The sequence below is a fragment of the Alosa sapidissima genome, chromosome 5, assembly GCF_018492685.1.
Source record: "Alosa sapidissima isolate fAloSap1 chromosome 5, fAloSap1.pri, whole genome shotgun sequence".
Lineage (NCBI taxonomy): Eukaryota > Metazoa > Chordata > Actinopteri > Clupeiformes > Clupeidae > Alosa > Alosa sapidissima.
The window spans coordinates 36,549,807-36,569,625 of NC_055961.1; the positions used below are offsets into that span (position 1 = coordinate 36,549,807).

Genomic DNA, 19,819 nt, shown 5'->3' on the forward strand with positions numbered 1-19,819 from the left:
GTGTAGTCTCTCTCTCTCTCTCTCTCTCTCTCTCTCTCTCTATCTCTATCTCTATCTCTATCTCTATCTCTATCTCTATCTCTATCTCTATCTCTATCTCTCTCTCTATCTCTATCTCTTTCTCATTCTCTCTCCCCGTTTGTGAGTCAGGGCAGGTGTAGTCATTCTCTCTCCCTCCCTCTCTCTTTCATTCTCTCTCTCTCCATGTGTGGGTGAAGGGCAGAATTAGTCTCTTTTTTTTCTCATTCTATCTGTCTCTTTCTCATTCTCTCTCCCCATTTGTGAGTCAGGGCAGATGTAGTCGCTCTCTCTCTTTCTCATTCTCTCTCCATGTGTGAGTGAAGGGCAGGTGTAGTCGCTCTCTCTCTCTCCATGTGTGAGTGAAGGGCAGGTGTAGTCGCGCTCTCCCTCTCTCTCATTCTCTCTCTCCATGTGTGAGTGAAGGGCAGGTGTAGTCGCTCTCTCTCTCTCTCTCTCTCTCATTCTCTCTCTCCATGTGTGAGTGAAGGGCAGGTGTAGGCCCAGCATCTGGCTTTCCCACAGTAACCATCTCCAGCTGAGTGTGTTTATTAGACTCCTGATGGCACATAGACAAGAAGCCTAGTCTCACCGCACACAGGCCGCCAGCGTAGAGCTCGTTCACCACTCACCAGTCTGAGTGCCCGACTGCCACGCTGCAGCACGCTCATTGACGGACGCCCATTGTGCAAACGGGAACAACGCGCTAGTCAATAGCCGCTTGCCAAACACTTGACCAATTACAGGTATTTGTTTAAGGTACAGACACATCAATAGCTTGTAGTAAAGCGATGGAGAGCTTTTGTTTTGGTTTGTTTTGTCCTCTGCATTCCCACTCATGTTGGCCACTTCCATTTGCATAGTCATCATGCTCCCCAGCAGAGCTGTCTGCTGCACTGGAGAGGAGCAGAGCAATACTAGAGGAGCATTAAAGGGTCCATCAGTTTAATTCTCTCTGCGGAGAGAAAGGACTAATTAGGATCAAACGAAAGGTTTTGGTTGAAGCTCTGACAATTAGAGATATTACAATTCAGAGCTTTCAGTAATTAACTGTGCTGGAAAGACCTTTTTTCATTTCTTACATTTGGACACAGTATGCTAAGGTGCCAATTTGGCATTCACAGATTGAATGCATCAGAAGACGTGCCACACTGCTGTGATGTGACACAGGCTGATGTTGTGAATGGTCGTGTTTCTGCATTTTCTTTCAGTAAATTGATTCTGAGATTTCAGTGATTTAATAAAAAAAAAAACAGACATAAAAACAGGCCTTAAACAAAGATGTTATTCTTAAAGAACAACAGAATTCATTGTCTCTGGTATTGTGAATGCATTCGTTTTTGTTAGGGCCTAAAAAATGCAAATAAATTTGAATAAATAAATTATTTCAAATAAATTTGAAATAAAATAAACAGCACGCTTGGAACACAGAGAAATACTCAACAAGGGGAAGAACACAATCTTCAGTCATGCCTTCTGATTTGCATTGTCACTGTTGCTGTGGAGGCATGTTGCCATGGAGGCATGTTTGTGCGTGTGTTTCCACTGCTCCTTTAAAACCTGCTGCTCTCGACTCTGAGGCCACCCAAGCTCGGCTCCCTGAGGAGATGGAGGGGGACTCAGTATGCAGGACTCATCCCCAGTCAGGTGGCGTGGGTGACATGTCCACTCTGCTCAGGGCCTGGACTGTCCTTTCAGAAGTGGCCTGGCCGCCTCTCTGTGTGACAGGTCTGCCGGAGCTCAGCAGCTCTCTGTGGGGGGGGGGGGGGGGGGGGGGACTGCATTAGTAATGACAACCCTCTCCCCACCTCCACCATCACATAGTCACAGACACACCTCCTCCAACTTCTTCTTTCTCTCTTTCCCTTCTTGTCATGTGTTCAAGTGTGTGCCGTGATGGGGAGCTGTGCTGTGTGGGGTAAATAAAGCTGTTGTGGTTGAGGTGCTCCCATTCAGTGATGTGCAGAGGGGTTTGTGCTTTCGCCCTGGCTCTGGCCCTAGCTCTGGCCCTGGTGGGTTCCCTGGGCTGCTCCTGCTGTAGAGAGATGCTGAGCGCTACTGATCTGTGGGCCGCTGTGTGTTTGTGTGTGTCAGGTGGCCGTGAAGAACAACATCGACGTCTTTTACTTCAGCGGCCTCATCCCTCTCAGCGTCTTCTTCGTAGAGGACGGCAAGATGGGTATGACCACGCCTCCCAACTTTCATCGCACGCCATGAGACACTCTCTCTTCCTTTTCAGTCCTCTCACCTGTTGTCTATGCTCCCTTTCTCTCATACGCTGATTTAAATGGTTCTGTTTCCGGTTCTCTGCAGAGAGGCAAGTGTTCCTTGCCACATGGAAAGACATCCCCAACGAGAATGAGCTGCAGTACCAAATCAAAGAATGCCACTTAAACGCAGGTAAGCCTCAGTCACAAACGTGGTTCCGTCTTATTATATGTGGAAGGAAAGGATAATAGCCTGTCATGCCTATATGTTCTGCTGTAGTTTTGGGTAAAAAGGGCGCGACCTACCGTGCGCTCCAGCACAGCAGAGTTCATCCATCATGTAACAGATGTCCCTGCTGCCAGCGCAGTGGCCTGAGCTGCTGATGAGGTCTTCCTCTCGGTGCACTGCAGAGCACTCTAGCGTGCTGGTATATTTAGAAGTTGAGCGCTCTAAACTGGGCTCTGTGCGCTCAAGAGGGTGGGAGCCATAGCACCTGCCACTCGTCGCCACTTAAAGAACGTGAGCATCAGAATCAAAGCCTCTCACCTCCTCGTTGGGGCGAATAGCCTCTTTCAGCCCTGAGTTTTGCCCAATTGTTTTGTCTCAAGGGCTGCTGCTGCAGACAATGTTAAAATGCTTGCACAAATAGATGTAACTAAACTCTGCAAGTCTGCATAGTAAAAGAAAGGCTGCCCACTGTTGACAAACCACACATTTGATGTTACGGTATTGGTAATGGGAAATGAGATGCTTTTCTTTGCCAATTGGGGATCAATTAAAAGAGACGGTGTGCAACAATTTGACAGTTTTTGAAAATATGGTTTTATAAGCAACAAGCACTAGTGACATCTTCAGAATACTTTTAATGGTCATGTGAAGGACAGATAAACACACGGGTCATTCCAACGAGCAGCCGAGGCTATGTCCTGCCTTTACGAGTGCCAATTCTGATGTTTGTGTGGTGTTTGCATGCCCTTTCAATGGTCAGATTGCTGCTTTTCCTCTGCTGCTGTTTTAACATTTCAGACATACAGTACAAATAAAGGCGTTTGAACCTCTGATTTTTTTCCCCCCCTTGACTTTCCGTGATGTCAGACACAGGCACGTAGACACACTAACACACACACACACACAATTGATGTTCCCTATGACTTCAGTTATCAGATTTGCTATGATCTTTGTTCTTGGGGAGGGTGGGGGAGTTTGTGTATAGTTGATTTGACAGTGACTGGCTCCTGCAGACACTTTTTGCTATAGCTTTCTTCTCCGAGTGTCTCTCAGGAGATCCAAACAAACAAACCCTCCCAGTCATTTCATAGAGATAATGAGTCATTGTCTCTCCCATGGAGCGGGGGCGGAAAAGCCCTGCCCTGGCTGTGCTCCGTGCACTCTTCCAGCATGCAGACATGGGAGAGTGGGAGCTAATCCTTCTATCTCCAGTCTGGTCCAGTTTGAACAAGGAAACAATCGATATGTATGCAGGAAGAAGAGATAAGAGACCCAGAGGATTCAGACTGGCCCACTGGAAGTGCAGTCAGGTCCTTTTCGCTGTAAAGTGTTTGCTGAAACTTTAAGTCTCTTAAATATATATTTTTTTTTTTTCTCGCTTTCAAGAATTATTTCTAGTCATACTCCTTTCCACCCACACTCCTGACTGTCTGCCTGGCAGGAAGAGTGTTGTAAGCGCGATCTGGTGGTGCTCTTGTACGCCCCAGATTGTGCTATACTGTATGCGCAGTGCCTGGGGCTGGCCGCTTATTGAGCGAGTGGTCTGCATCGCGACGAGATAAGGAGTCCGTTGTCACGAGTGCGCCAGAGCGAAGCACCCGCCAAAGCCCGTTCACTCGTCCAGTCATGGGGGGGGGGTGATGACCGCTGTCGCCGTGGGTTTCCGCAATCTCTGCGCTCCACCCCTCCATTTCCTGTTGTCTTGTGTGGCTGTGCTGTTTGTCTGATTCTTTTGCTTGTTTGGTTCTCTCCATGTTTGTGTGTTTTTTTTGTCTTGCTTTTCACATGCATCCAGCCCCGTTGCTTCCTCTGTTCCCCATTTCTCTGTGAGGATTGTGTTCCGATGTCACAGCAACATGTTGCCGCAAAGGACTGTGGGACAGCCGCTCTCTCACCTCAGGAAAGGAGCTGTTTGGTCAGAGTGTAGAGTTGTAGATTTGACTAGTTTTGTGGTGCATTAGATAGGCAGGCAGTGACCACGTAGACATGCCAGCCCATAGTTACCACCGAGAAGCCACAAATATTTCCTCAGTGTCCCTTGAGAGTTACCGTAGCTCATCTGTTAAATCTGCAATTTTACACCATCATGGTGATTTATGTGTTTAGAGTTCTAGCATGATTACGTTTTTAAACTGCCCCTTAATGACATTGGTGGTGTGAAATCTATTGTCAGAGGCTTACATATTATCACTTTTATTTGAAATCTACACCACACAATTTAGCATTCCAGAAAATGTGGTCTGAAGATGTGATTGTCTGCCCTCCTCTCATGCCCTCCTCTCAGATACTGTTTCAGGGAAACTGCAGAACAATAACATCTACACCATTGCCAAGCGGAACGTGGAGGGCCAAGACATGCTCTACCAGTCCCTCAAGCTCACCAACGGGATCTGGATCCTGGCGGAGCTTCGCATCCAACCTGGCAACCCCAACTACACGGTGAGTCGCCACGGCAACTCCTCCTCTTATCCGCGTGCAGCAGACAGGACGGTGTCTTTTATATCGGCCAGATTCACTCAGAGAATGCAAATGTGTGGCAGTATGAAAATGTGCAAGCAATTATGTTAAAAAGCCAAAAGTGGAAGTACTACTGTCTGATGAAAACAAATGGCTATAGACTCTGGCGGCCCTTTCCAATCAATAACAAAAGGATTTTAGCAATTGCAATTGAATACAAACCAAAGCCTGGAAAGGATTAATTGGTAGAAGAGGATAAAAATTTGTTTGTGTTCTATTTTAGAATATGGCCTACAGAGGCCTAGCGAATGAAGCAGTTAACAAATGAATAAAGAGCCACATTTAAGAGCTCTCTTGTTTGGAATACAGTCTCTCTCTCTCTCTCTCTCTCTCTCTCTCTCTCTCTCCCTCCCTCCCTCTCTCTCTCTCTCTGTTGATGCACCATTGAATATCAGTCATTTGAGTTGGGGCTGAACTGAATGGAATTTAAGATTTACCCTAAACCTAACTCTCACCCAGCCTTTCAGATTCACTGTTTTGGAAATCCTGAAGACAGCTTCTTAACAAAAGAAGGAATTAAACGGTTCTGGAGATTTTTATAGTTCTCGTTCTTTCTTTCATTAATTACAAAAGCTGCTCACTCTTGCTGTTTCAAAGCTCTTCTCCATTGAAGAGTTGAGTTGTATTGGGAGTGTGGTTGTCAAGGTTGCACTCATTGTGACGCTTTCAATGCCCAAATTATGTAAGACTAACATCTGGTGCACCCTTTTGAAAATATTAGACCAGTCTTTGAAAACTATATTTACGCTCCTTGAATGGAACACTGCAGTTGTGCGGCTGTGGTAGCTCAGCTGGTACACATTTAGGTTTGGTTGCCTGACGACTGAAACCACCAGCATGCTTATTTGTGTTTCTTGGAAAGCCATGTTAGCTTCAGGCCTAGTGTCATACAAGACCTCTGTTTGTGGTGTGTGTGAAAACGTGAAAAAATACCTTTTTGAGGGCACAACCTATTTCTGTCTTGCAACTAACTAAGGATCAAACCCTTTTGAGGACACGACACCGCCCATCAACGTCTTGATTTGAAAAGATCAAACATAGACTTGACAGGCTGCTCTTTCATGTGTCTGGCTCTCTCTCTCGCTCTCCCGACCGGACGGAGATTGATCAGAATGAGCCACTGAGGCAGGAGAGCTGAAGAGGCTCCGGACTGTGTCTCTGGGCTGCCTCTGGACTCTCCATGGCATCCGCTCAGCGCCGGTCAGCCACATCTGTGGTCAGCTCCGTCCCGCCGACCTCCGCAAGCTCCTCTCCGCAGCTATGCGGCGAGCTGACCTTCCTTTTGCGTCGCTTTTCATCCCTTTCCCTCCCTCCTCCCCCCAGCCTCTAAAGCCCCACCCCCTTCCCCCAGTCACCCCCCAGCCTCTAAAGCCCCACCCCCTTCCCCCAGTCACCCTCCAGCCAAGGACAGCGCTGGTATAATTATGTCAGTGAATCACCACAAAGTCATTATTATGCACTGGGGCAGAGGGGCCTTCGGAGATGAGTCTGCTCTCTTTCTTTCTTTCTTTCTTTCTCTCGCTCTCTCTCTCTCTCTCTCTCTCTCTCTCTCTCTCTCTCTCTTTTTCTCTCTCTCTCTCTTCCTTATTCTCTCTCTCTCCCTCTCTCTCTCTACTCTATCTATCTACCTGTACCCCTCTTTCTCCATCCATCCATCTCTCTCTCTCTATCACAATCACTCTAGCGTATCTGTCCTCCTCTCTCCATCTGGCGTTCTCTCTCTGTCTAGTTCACTTTTGAGGAAACGGCTCTTTCCATTAGCCGGCCGCCACTTGACCACCCGTGCCACATCGTTTCCTGTCAAAAGATGAGCGTGCTGCGCAGGTAGCGGCACCAAACATGCCACACCTCCTCCTGCCGGGACAGCTGTCGGCCAAAGGGCCAACGGCTGGAAATGGCAATGCGATGTGAGAAGGGCACTGGCCAGAGCAGGGTCTGAGAAAAGCGGGCGGGCGTGTGTGTGTGAGTGAGTGTGTGGGTGTGTGTGTGCGTGTGGATGAGTGAGTGAGTGTGTGGGTGAGTGAGTGTGTGTGTGTGTGTGTGTGGAGGTGAGTGAGCGAGTGAGTTAGTGTGTGTTTGTGGAGGTGAGTGAGTGTGTGTGTGGAGGTGAGTGAGTGAGTGAGTTAGTGTGTGTGAGTGTGTGGGTGAGGTGTGAGGGTGCCACTGGGAGCTGGCACTGACTAAATCTATTAATCTCCTGATTAGTCTGGCCTCCTCCAGGTGACTCCATGGGCATCTGCTCCTGTCACCGTGCCCGCTCTTGATTACCATGCGTGCCCCTGGGCACTCCTTTTCTACTGCTCACCTGACTGTGCCATTAGATTCGCTTTTAATTGATTTTTAATGGGAATTCACCTCTCCCTGTTTGTGCTCAAGTAATGGTCAATGGCATTAGCGGATGACCTATGAAGTAGCCAATCCAGCTGTGCAGTGGCCAGGGATTGTTGTAGAGGGAGAAAAAAACCTCACATTTCCTCTCCAATATTGCACTGGGATTTTAGACACGTTGCTCATTTATTTGAACTGAATACTTAATAATAATAAATATTTCATGCTTGTTTTGCCACAGACTGAATACTTTGTTTCTCTTTGCCTCGTTTCATAAATATTTTGTTTACCGAAGCAGAATATAGTCTCAAAATGTCAGCAGGGAATGCATGAGATGAAAAGGTTCTTTTAAAGCCAGATAATGACATTCCTAAGATCTGAAGAGTGTATGCTGACCACTGGCTAATAATTGATGGACAGAGGTGTGTAGAGTAAAGAAGAGGCCTGATGGCAGCACACAGGTTATTTCCTGAAGAGGACCAACACAAGGCCCCTGGTGGTTCTGAATGAGTGACTGGATAGTGTCGGGTTGGATAGTGTCAGCTCTTAAAAAAATTGTTTTCAGAGTGGAAAAAAGATGCCATCTCTTTTTATGAAGGAAGGCAATCTCCTTTGCCCGTGTCACTTTTGAAATTGAATTGAGAACTAAAGTGTCATATATTTCTTTCTCTGCCTTTGTCTCCCTTTCTCTCTCTCTCTCTCTCTCTCTCTCTCTCTCAGCTCTCCTTGAAGTGTCGGGCTCCGGAAGTCTCCCAGTATGTGTACCAGATGTACGACTCTATCCTGAAGAACTAAGGCTGTCCACCTCTGCACATCCTTACAGTGGATCAGAGCGCAGCTGTCAAGTCCTCTCTCTCTGCGTTGTGTTTTATGTTAGCATTTCCCAAGCAAAGACATTCAGCGCCTCCATCCAGGCCGTGCATTCCATTGTTGGGTCAGTGAAGCATGGTCAGTAGCTAGTGAATCCTCTTCCTCTCCTCACACTCTCTCACACACACACACACACACACACACACTCTCTCTCTCTCTCTCTCTCTCACACACTCACACACACACACACACACACACGAAAAAGAAGCATTGCATACCCTCACATCCTTCCCCCACCCTGAGCCATTTTAATCATTACGCAAAAACATTTACTTTATGTTGATGATGTTGTTCTACTCCGGCACTGAATCGACTCGCCATACTTGACCATTCCAGTGAAAAAGAAAGAAGTGTGTTTTTTTTTTTTTATTATTATTATTATTATTATTTTCTTCGACGCGATGGGACAGTGTGCAGAGCATAGGTCAAAGATAACTTAACCTGAGCCAAGAAACAGGCAGACAGAGGGGGACCCAGGAGAGAAAAAAAGCAGAAGAAAGTCTATGTAGGCCAAATCACTCAAGGGTATATACTCCAGCTCTGGTTTCCTCCTCATAAGCCACAGCACCAACCACTATAGTACGGTAGCTATTCCAGGATCTCTGCTTGATTCATTAGCCAGGGTGAGCACTGTTTGTCTGGTGCTCTCACCCCCCACCACCCCACCCCACCCCAGCCCACCCCCCTTGTGCTAATGTGGTGTGTTTGCTGCCATTAGCTGGTTTTGATGGTGTTTAATGTGGTCCCCCGTGGGGCGATCGCTGTGCCGCAGCACTGACATGCCTGTTGCGTGCAACAAGCTGCGTCGTGCATGGCGAAACCCATAACTCCCACAACTTCCACTAAAATACTAATTGTATTAAATATTATGGTGTATACATATGTGTAGTGCTTCATCCCCATTTACCAATGCGATATTTTTCCATACGCAATTGTAGATTTAAAAAAAAAAAAGAAAAGAAAAGAACAATGATGGCAGTTGCCTCAGAGAATATAAAATAGTGTGGTTGTCTTAAAACAATGCCAAGCACTGATGTGTGCTTTTGTGTATTCTATTTTGTGTTTACTCCGAGTCTTAAGATGGTGTGTTATGAGATTGTCTTGTTAAGCCTGCAAACGTGTGCTTGTGGCAGTCATGAGGCCAGTGCTCTGCCACGGTCCCTGGCCTCTGGCTCTGGCTGTAATGTCAGGTACTGTAGATTGTAGATTTGAATCTCTGCAGCACTCCAAGCTCTCTGAAGGTGAATACATTACCATTTATCTCCAAGCTTATGAGACGGCTTAATATCTCAGTTCTGCTTTCCTTGAGACCTGTGATGTGGAGGTCATTTGGAAAACATTTTATTTGATATATATATATATATATAAAAAAAAAGAAAAAGCTCACAGAAGTACATGTCAAGATTAAACAGCTAATTAGCAAGTCACACACTATAACTGTGTTGGGTAAGGTATGAAAGGTACCAATAATGTTTGTGATAATACTTCACTGTTCTAGTTGCCATACATGCTGACGTGCCTGTGAAGCTGCATGTAAGCAGTCTCTGTCTCTCTCTCTTTCACTCTCTCTCTCTCTCTCTTTCTCTCTCTCTGTCTGTCTCTCTGTCATATTGGATCCCACCCCTTTCAAGCCTGTCTTTTTGCCCATAATTTATGCGTACAGCTTGAGAGAGAGAGAGAGCAAACTGTAATCCTTGCTCGCATACCCTCTTCATGCTGTCTAGTTCCTAGAGACTGTAAGTGTGACGCGCTTTTTAAAAGTTGAAATAAATCGGACCTAACCGTCTGTTTGATGGGATGATTCCATGCAACTGATCACCACCTACAGTCCTCCCACACACTCTCCCCGGCTTTATTGTTGGTGATTATGGTGTTAATGTGACCATTGTTTATTGGTCAGCTACACTCCACTCTCCGGAGGCCCATGCTCTGAGATACGCTGGGACGAGACGAGATGAGACCTCGTGGTAGTTTCTGCAACTGTACATGGGGAAGAAAGCCTCTGGTCATTAGAGATTTGATGCTCTCACAAGCATTCCTTATTCATTACGGTCACTCTTTGTTGCCAATGTTTTATCATGTTGTTTTGTTTTGTTTGTTTTTCAATAAAAACTGTCCTCTCTGTACACTCTGTGAGGTTTCTGTCCTTTAATGGAAACAGGCTTGTCGTGTGCAGTAAGATGCATTGATAAGGACCAGATTATCTACATTTATAGCAGGTGGTCAAAGTGATTTGGAAGCTTTCATCTTGAAGCCCCTGGAGAATACAGAGTGGCACCTTGAGAGTACAATGCAAGACTGTTTAAGACCGAGCCCTTTTCAAAACAAACACACACACACAACAAAAGCTTTGTCTCAGTAGACACAATGTCTCTTTATTTATTTAGAAGAAAAGAAGTAGGACTGGCAGTTATTTATGATAATGGGAGGTGTCCATCTATACATTACCTAATCTATTGATTAGTCATCATGACGAATTATTTCATTGGATGACCTTGTTATTTATGGTGAGGAAGGATGCCACAATAATATTTATTGTATTCGATATACTATAAAAAAAAAAACTACAAATACAAATATTCATTTATACACAAGATCTTAAATATTTGCATGTGATATCACAAGCAGTTCATTCCAAATATCCATGTTTGTCACACTCACAAAGCAGATTACCTGCCACTGCTCCTACCATATGTAAATGAGTATCAGCACTTTTACCAAGGTAAAATAAAACTAATTCATTTAATTAGAAGACAAACAGAAAGCTGATATTCTGGTGGAGACGGGGATAGAGAATGGGCATTGGCACTGAATGTTCCCATAGTCTCTCCAGTGTCAGTGTCATATTAGAAGGTTGTGTGGTGGCAGTTGAGCATAATGAAGGAAGCCAATCCTAATGTTAGACTAGTTTTATGACCTTTGGTTAGATGTTAGCCCTGTCTCTATTACAGATCAGTGAATATCAGTTTATTGCACCTGGTTACATCTGGTAACGGAATGCCTGTGACGTGAAGTGAACAGGTATGAAGCACGTGGTTACTAAGCAACAGAGGGAAAAGATATGGTTGCTAAGAGACAAGCACGGTACTGTCCATTGGCGGGTGCATTCTGTACATGTTTAGGGCACTTGAGTTTGTACGCTTGAGAAGAAAGCATACAGTCATACATTAACTAGCTACATGCAATATCCTGTAGGAGTCGGGAGCGCTGTGTCAATTGCCTAGTCTGCATACTTGCCTACTAAATTGCAAATAAGCAAGTTCATGTGGAAACAACAGTCTGCTTTGTTATGTTTAGGCTACATATTTGCCCATGTGGAGAATAAAAGCATATTAATCTTCATTATCTTGACAATGTGTTTGAATTATTTTGACACTGCAGTGCGTAGGCTAAACAACGCAAACAATCAGTAAAAACAAGCAAAGGTATAGCACAGGCAAATTAATAAGACCTCACATATCAGAGGGTTATTCCAAGTCATTTAAATAAAACAGCATATCTTAACATTTTATTTCAGAAGCAGCAGTTCAATTATTGGGTTTGTAGTTATGTTCATGTTTCCCAACATGCTGTGCAATTGTGTGTGGCTATTTCCTGCATGCAAATCCAAAGGTGGGAAAATGTTGGGTAAATACTTAAGAACCTAAACGCACGATTGACCTCTTGGTCAAGGTTGCAGCAAATGTGACGAAGAAGATGCGCGAGCGGCATTGCACGAATGATGATTTTCGCTCGGCTTATCCAACGGGCGCTTTGACCGTGTGATGGCTGAGGGGTTTCTCGCGTTGGAGAGGAGGATGTTCCTTCAGGACACTCCGCTGCAGCCACCTGGGTATCACGTAGTCTACTCGAGAGGAACTAGATAACCGAAAACTCGTGAAACTCAGCTTTTCTGTCACGTCAAGGGCTCAGGTGTATTCGCGATGGTCAGCTTCCCGCATGTCTCATCGAATCGAACGTTCTACCTGCGCGTAAGGTAAGAGCATGGAGAATGCGCCTGCACTGATGTCCAAAGCGTCTTGTTTTCATGTTATTAATCATTTACAATGCTTATGGTGGTGTTGGATCAACACAGTGACATGCATTTGTTCAGTATTACGCCGTTGTCTCTGATACCTTATGAGGTGAGACATTTTATATTTTCCACCCTAAATACCAGCACCTTTGAAGATTGTATAGATAGTTAGTTGTTCATATTTGTGTACAGTTGGTCACGCAGTGAGACCCGGTTCCCATGTATCCTTAGATGTGTGGGAAAGCGTGGCTGATTGTACTCCTTTACATAGACATGCTACCCAGAGCTGAGAGGCATAAACTAAATCAGATTGTAAAGCGTAGCAGCCTACTATACGGGGGAAAGTATAGATCTGGCACAGGCTAAGAATATCCTTGCTCTACTTCAGTTTATTCACCCTATTTAAAATGTTTGACTATCTCCAAGATCTTTAGCTAAGTAAGTATAAAGTGACACGTTACACGTCATCTTATCACATAGGTCAAAGTGGTCATAATGCTATTTTTTTGGCTTTGTGCTAATGTCCAGTGAGAATTCTGTTATTCTTGCCAAATAGGTGAATTGTTTCACAGTTGTCCATGGAATGGGACTGATATGAGATTTAGTATGTATATGAGAAGTACGCATAGCTACCTATACAGTTATACAGTTATAGTAGCCTAACTCAAATCAGACTGATCACTCAAGTGGCTTTGTAGTCATATGAGTAATATGATTGATAAGACCCTTTCATTTGTCTTTAGCCTGAAGGAAATGCTTGTGTTGAATAGTAATTATTGTGCACTGGCAGTAGCCTGCATCTGACCTCTCTCCTCCTCTACTCTGCCAGTGTCCCCAGGGCTGCTGTCCTGTAAATGGGACTACGCCGTCCAGAGCTCAACTTTTTCTGCCCCCGGCAAGACTATGCGGTACCTAGGTGCCCTGCTAAATGCACTGGCCAGCAGTTTGCGAGAACAGGGAGGGTGGGACAGGCAACCGAGGGAGAGGTGGAAGTGGAGAGATGCACCCTCCGTTCCGGATCGCCGTGTTGGGCGCGCAGGGGGTGGGCAAGACGGCCATCGTGCAGCGCTTCCTCCGCGATGACTACAGCGAGACGCCGGTGCCAGGGCACAGCCGCAAGGTGCACCTGTCAGCGGCGGTGCTCAACGGGCATGTCCACGACCTGCAGATCACAGACTACCCGGCCATCACCAGCTTTCCTGGAAGCACTCTGCAGGTACGGCCCCACACCTAATGGTGCCGTTTTACACACACACACACACACACACACACACACACAGAGACTGTCTCTTTCTCACACACTCACACTCAGACGCACACTTTCTCTTTCTCTCTCTCACACACACACACACACACACACACACACACACACACACACACACACTCTCTCGCTCTCACACACATACTCTCCCTCCCCCTCTCTCTCTCTCTCACACACACACACACACTCAGATGCACACTTTCTCTTTCTCACACATACACACTCTCTCTCTCTCTCTCCCTAACACACACACACACACACTTACTCTCTCTCATACACACATACTCTGCCTCTTTTCTCTCTCACACACACACATCAGGTGAATTCACATGAACTCTAGCACCCGAGGACAGTCTGTCACACACTTGTGCTGTAATTTATCAGCCCCAGATACAATCTCAGTGACCATGCTGACCCGAGTGCAGGCTTACAGGTCGGTCCAGATATCACCCAAATGATGCCATGGTGAGGTCTCATTTTCTGCATCTGCTGAATTTCCCCATGTCTGTTCTGGGTAGATATGACATTTAATTGGGTTGAATTGCCCTTTAAAAGAAATGAATGGCTCCCCACTGAGGCTTCTTTTTTCTGTATTTCGTCTATTTTATATGAGCCCAGATTTCAGCTGGCCTATTAGCCCAGCCTGGCTTAGGGAGGTGTTCTGCTCTGGAGAGCATATGAGTGTTGTAGTGCCCTCTATCTGTCTGCACCCAGTAAACTTACAAATAGATCTGTTGATGGGAGTGGTAAAAATAGGCTGCTTGCTCATCGCCATGGTCACTGGGGAGAAAGTAAGGAGTAAGGACCGTCTCTTCAGAGCAGATGGGGCAGTTACACTTGGCTTTGATGTTTGTGTTGTGTTGTGTACTACTGTTGATTCATATTCCATAATAGTCTGCTGTGAATGGTGCAAAGATGATTTATATATATATATATATATATATATATATATATATATATATATATATATATATATATATATATATTGTTCAACTATGTACAGAGTTAGGAATTGTTGTATCTTGATTCCTGTAGACTATGTCAAAAGTTGATTGATGTTCTGTTGGAATCAAAAATAAGAATTTCCTGGTCATGTACAGCTTTTACAAACACTTTTGTTTTGATGTGTGAATAACTACTTGCTTATTTACAGTGTTAAATGTATCTCTGCTGTGGTGTTTTCTGTAGGAGTGGACCGACTCCTGCTGTCGAGGCATTCGCAGTGCTCATGTCTACATCCTGGTTTATGACATCTGCTGCTTTGACAGCTTCGAGTACGTCAAGACTATGCGCCAACAAATCTTAGAGACCAGGTACAAGCCCAGAATACCAAAGACACTCCCCTCACCAAAAACACTCCATCATCATCTCTCTCTCTCTCTCTTTCTGTCTCTTTCTCTCTCTCTCTTTGTCTCTTTCTCTCTCACACACACCACCTGCCTGTCTACCCAATTGATTTTTTAAAAAGACCTGCTCCTGATATCATTATGTAGGAGATATTTATAATTTGAATTCAAACCAGCAACAGCATATCATCAAAACACTGACTGCCAGGGTCATGTTTTTTTTTAGTTTAAGTTCAGTTTGTTAAGTTTATTTCTTACCCGGGCCAAAAATGAAGATTTAGCTGGTTAATTTCCACCTGCTGTCACAGGACAGGTGGATAACAATAAGATGCAATTGAAATATGACATCACACACAAACACACTCTCTCTCTCACACACACACACAGTGATAAATTCAAAATAGCATACATGTCAAAATGTTATGTGCATGTGTGCGGAATTCTATAATGCAAGAAGCAAGTCATGCTTGTGATATCTCAAGTGAGATTAATACTGACAAGACTGAGTCCTCAAAATCCATTGTTTTTTAAAGGAGGCTGATTGCTTGCTACAGTCTCCCCTTAGCTCTGCTCATTTGGGTTGGGTTGGACAAATCTCCTCACAGGTGGAGGACTAGCGTTATGGATAATTGTAATGTATGTACTTTAATGTATGTCTGAATAGAATATTAACATTTCAAAGCCTAACATGTTATTATTTTAACAAGTAGCCTATATCACAATGCTGATATTCATGTCATTTCCTGTCCGGGACTAATAGCTTGTGACGTGATCTAGTGGACTTTGAGACAGCCTTATTTGCCTGTGACCAACATGACATACAATAGCGGAAATTAGATAGGACCGCTGCATTCATCTGTTAATGATATTTAATATGTTTTATATTTATATATTTACAATTGGCTGTTGTATTTCAGTGTATATCAGGGTCATCAGTGTATGGAACCTTTTTTTTTGCAATGCAATCTAAGAGTGGAATCTATGGTAACTCCTAGGTATTTTCTATGCATTTCTATTGACATAAATGTTTGGGGACACTTTGTTGTGATCTGTTGAAAACCAAATACTCTAGCCTATAATAACAGAGAAGAGACTTGTGTTAGTATTACACTGTTTCATATTATCAACTGACATTTTTCAGATGTGACCATGAATGACCACTTTCCTTTGGGTCCTTTTGTAATATTATGCTGAACCAAAATGAGAGCTGCAAATGGGTTGAACCAGAATGTCTGAATAGCACAAAGCCCAATTTGGTGCCACAAGAACTTGAGACCATTTGCAACAGTGATGCCTCAGGGGGACAAGAGGCGTCATCAGCTGCCAGCGTAGACAGACCTTTGAGTCTGATTGCAAATTGGCGTGCTTGAGCTCTTCTGGGTGGCTGGTCAGGCCGAGTGGGACGGGCACGGACGCTTGATTTGGCTAGAGAGAGAGGGGGGGGGGTGAGAGATGTACTTGTCAGCGGCACCGAGATTGATCGTGAGCGATGGCGTCAGCTGTCAGCCTGTGATTGCGTCAAGGCCCGGCTGCCTCAGTGTAAGAGCAGGCAGCGGTTTTGGTGACAGATGCCCATGTTTTATCGATCTGCTGGCCAATATGGTTCTGTCCACCTAACTCGCCATCGATTCACGAGTGCACAATTCCGTTACCAGTGTGGAAAAGCCCATCACGGTCAATTAGCTGCATTTTCTGATGAAGCACAGATAACTTGGACTCGTGTGATGGGGACAGTGCCTGCCAACAAATGACTATATTGTGTTTTCCAGAAAACCTCTTGTGCTTGTAGGCACAGAAGCCTGTATTATGTCATGGCTGGGTGGGATGTAGCTTCCCAGGTGGCAGGCTGGGTGCTACTGCAAGCGGGGTCAGGGGGATGTGGACAGGCAGTGATAGATGGGCGGTGAACGCCCCTGCGACTCCTGTCACATGCTCCACTACCCAAGACCCCGACTCTGCACCCAAACTGACAGAGGCTCGCTTCACGCGGAAACGTCTAGACTAGAGCCTAAACGACATTCTGATTGCCGTGTCATTGTTTTAAAATGCAGGAGCCAAGCCAGCAGTCAATCACTTAGGCTATTGTTTAACCTAACTCGGTGATGTCACCTTTATGTCACCAATTGTGTAATTAAATAGCAATATCATTATAGCCTAGGCTACATTTAACCCGCTGTTGGACTAAAGCAGTTGTGCAATGAGGGGGGAAAGCAGAGCACCACTGGGGCCTTGACTAATTACTGACTTGTTAGTCTATCCTCACTCAGACTACCGAAAAGCAGGAGAAGTTCTTTTCCCTGCCAAAATGTTAAGGGAGAACTGTTGACCCAAGACAGCAACGGTAACGCAACGTCTAGGAGTTAATATTCCAGTCACACAATACATGGATAACAATGCAGAATGAGCGTGCTTGTGTTCCCGCTGTATAAGAGAGAGTAAGGGAGGTGAATATGTTTGAGTGGGTGCAGAGGGCTGTCTTATTGCAGATAGGCAAATGCGTAGGGAATAAAAAGCAAGACGTTTCATGTGGTTTCACATGTTTGTGTGTGTGTGTTTGTGTGTGTTTCTGCACAGGGTGCTTGGCACCGCCGAAGTGCCCATTCTGATCGTGGGGAACAAGCGGGACCTGCAGCGCGGCCGGTGCATTCCCCGCCACAATGTTTCAGATCTGGTGCGCAAGACCTGGAAGTGCGGCTACGTGGAGTGCTCGGCCAAATTCAACTGGCACGTGCTGCTCCTGTTCGGCGAGGCTCTGCGCAGCGTCGGCTGTGCCCGCTGCAAACACATCCACGCCACCATTCGCTTCCAGCGGGCGCTCCGGAGGGAACGCTGTGCTCTCATGTGACCAGCCTTGCCTCCCACATCCCCCCCGTTCCCCCACGGCTGCTCCCTTAGAGATCGATCTTTTGGGAGCAGTGGAGACTAACCACAGCAAAACGGTCTGCCAAGCCAAGAAGAAAACATCTAAAGCTTCTTATCCAAGTCCATCCTGTATCTGTTTTTGTTTTGTTTTGTGTATTTGGTAAGAAAACAAAAATAGACCACTGGTGATGTGGCGCAAGCCTCAAACATAATGACAGTCATCACACCACAACGACGATAATGCAGTGCAATCATCTGAATTAGTCATCTGACTAGGGTTGAGGAGCTGTCTTCTGTTGATTACTTGTCCAAGTAAACAGATCTTCCAGCTCTAATGAGCACAGTACTTTCTCCCTCTGCTGACTGGTCAAACTCTGTGAACCATTTCTATGGCATTTCTTTTGCATGTGTCCGCTTTTTGCAGAGGATGTCTGTCTGATAAATGCTGTAATTCGATCTCTGTGAAACATACAAGGGTTTTATTACCAAAGGTTATTCAATGTATGCAGAAGTATCGGAGAAACTTGCTTCCTAGAGCAACAACACCAACGTCAGAGGACACACTGCAACCTATTATTGACCAGAATAATTTATTTCATCCTGATTTCAACATGAAGAAATGCTTCCTTTTGTTAGTCATATGCACACAATATTCATAGCTTTAAGGGATTGTGATATCAACCAACTCACCACCAGGTGAAATCTGGATCCCATTGTAGTTTATAATCAAAATATGCATTAGCACCAAATCTGCCCATGGGTATGTTATTTTTGAATATTGTATCCATATTTCCAATTCAATTTGAGAGAAGGAGTAAATGCTTCCCAGCCCCTTTTCAGGTCTTTGGTATTGCTTTCAGCTGGGGCTGTATGGTTGCTAAAAATGCACTACTTGTTTAATGAGAAATGCTAGTGGAACACCCCCCATTCAACTCCAAATAGCCTACTGAGATTGTTTCCAGTTGCCCGTTTCTAATCTTCTCTGTTCATTATGAAATGTTTTACTGGGGAGTCAGGCATTAAAAGACCCTTGAGATGACAAGGCACTCACTCTTTAGTGGAAATAGTGGTGTGTGTTTTCAGTGAGAGGTGTGTGGTGTTAAACCAGAGGCGTTCATTGCAGTGTTGTGCATGCGTGTGTTGACAGCATGCTAATGAAACAAAGCAGAGACTTGTGAGATCAACTTAAATATATTATATTTGACTTGCCCTGGAAGTACATGTTGTTCACTCAGTGTCAAGGAAAACGAGTGTGTGGCAACACCTCAGCCTCAAAATGTAAAGTGTGATAGCAGGGAAAATCTTTCATTTTGTACTGTCTGTCTTAACGGAGGCACCCACCTCACACATTATACTTTGCAATAAGGGCATATGGTTTTTAGTGTAGAACGTAGAATAAGATTGTGTGGTTAAGACACAATGTTATAATCTTTGTCCAATTCTTGGGGTAAAGCTGACATGGTTTTTATAATGACCTTGAGTAATGTTGAAATTTTGAAGCGTGACCTTCTCATTTGAATAGACTCATCCAGAAACTGAAGAATCCACAGAATGGTAACAACACCATCTAATCCATAAATAAAGTGCATTCTTGAAATGTGAAATGATTCACAGTTGATTTTTGAAATGTGGGTACAAATGATTTGAAGTCAAGGTGTGTATAATGTACTGACAAAAACCTTCAGTCATGTCTTAATTTAATTTTGCATGGATATTAGATCTAGATCATGCCCCTAATTTCAACTTTAAACTACTGAGTTGTGGCTGGCTTGAAGATATATTGATGATCAGCATGCGGGAGCTGGAGGGGTGTGTGTATGTATATGTGCGAGTGTTAACAGAGGAGGGGTGTGTGTATGTATATGTGCGGGTGGATGTTAACAGAGGAGGGGTGTGTGTATGTAAATGTGCGGGTGGATGTTAACAGAGGGGTGTGTATGTACTATATGTGCGGGTGTTTACAGAGGAGGGGTGTGTGTATGTATATGTGCGGGTGTTAACAGAGGAGGGGTTGGACAGGGGGTGGGAACGCGGAAATGCAGGAGTGATCAGAGCAAGCACAGCTGGCGTGGTGTGGCAAGCTGCTGCTCTAATGCTATTTATAGCGTCCCTGACTTATGCCAGAAGTTATTTATAAATCTGCAAGCAGAAAGTGCCAAACACTTG

General features: G+C 44.9%; 2 protein-coding genes across 6 annotated transcripts in view; both read left to right on the forward strand.

Moving 5' to 3' along the window:
- ap2b1 (adaptor related protein complex 2 subunit beta 1) overlaps window positions 1–10,295 on the forward strand; it is a 26,249-nt gene extending 15,954 nt beyond the window's left edge. For 2 of the 5 annotated variants that reach the window (XM_042091284.1, XM_042091286.1), the window contains 5 exons: window positions 2,113–2,197; window positions 2,332–2,418; window positions 3,322–3,327; window positions 4,739–4,893; window positions 8,020–10,295. In XM_042091284.1, coding sequence (XP_041947218.1) covers window positions 2,113–2,197; window positions 2,332–2,418; window positions 3,322–3,327; window positions 4,739–4,893; window positions 8,020–8,094 — 408 coding nt within the window. In that variant the 3' untranslated portion in view covers window positions 8,095–10,295. The other 3 variants (XM_042091285.1, XM_042091287.1, XM_042091288.1) reach the window with 2 other exon arrangements.
- A 1,661-nt stretch (window positions 10,296–11,956) lies between these two features.
- LOC121708619 (ras-like protein family member 10B) lies at window positions 11,957–19,257 on the forward strand. Its single transcript, XM_042091418.1, has 4 exons — window positions 11,957–12,145; window positions 13,014–13,400; window positions 14,634–14,758; window positions 17,366–19,257. The coding sequence occupies exons 2-4, from the start codon at window positions 13,113–13,115 to the stop codon at window positions 17,634–17,636; spliced, it is 684 nt and encodes a 227-aa protein (XP_041947352.1). The 5' UTR covers window positions 11,957–12,145; window positions 13,014–13,112; the 3' UTR covers window positions 17,637–19,257.
- The last annotated feature ends 562 nt before the right edge of the window (window positions 19,258–19,819 follow it).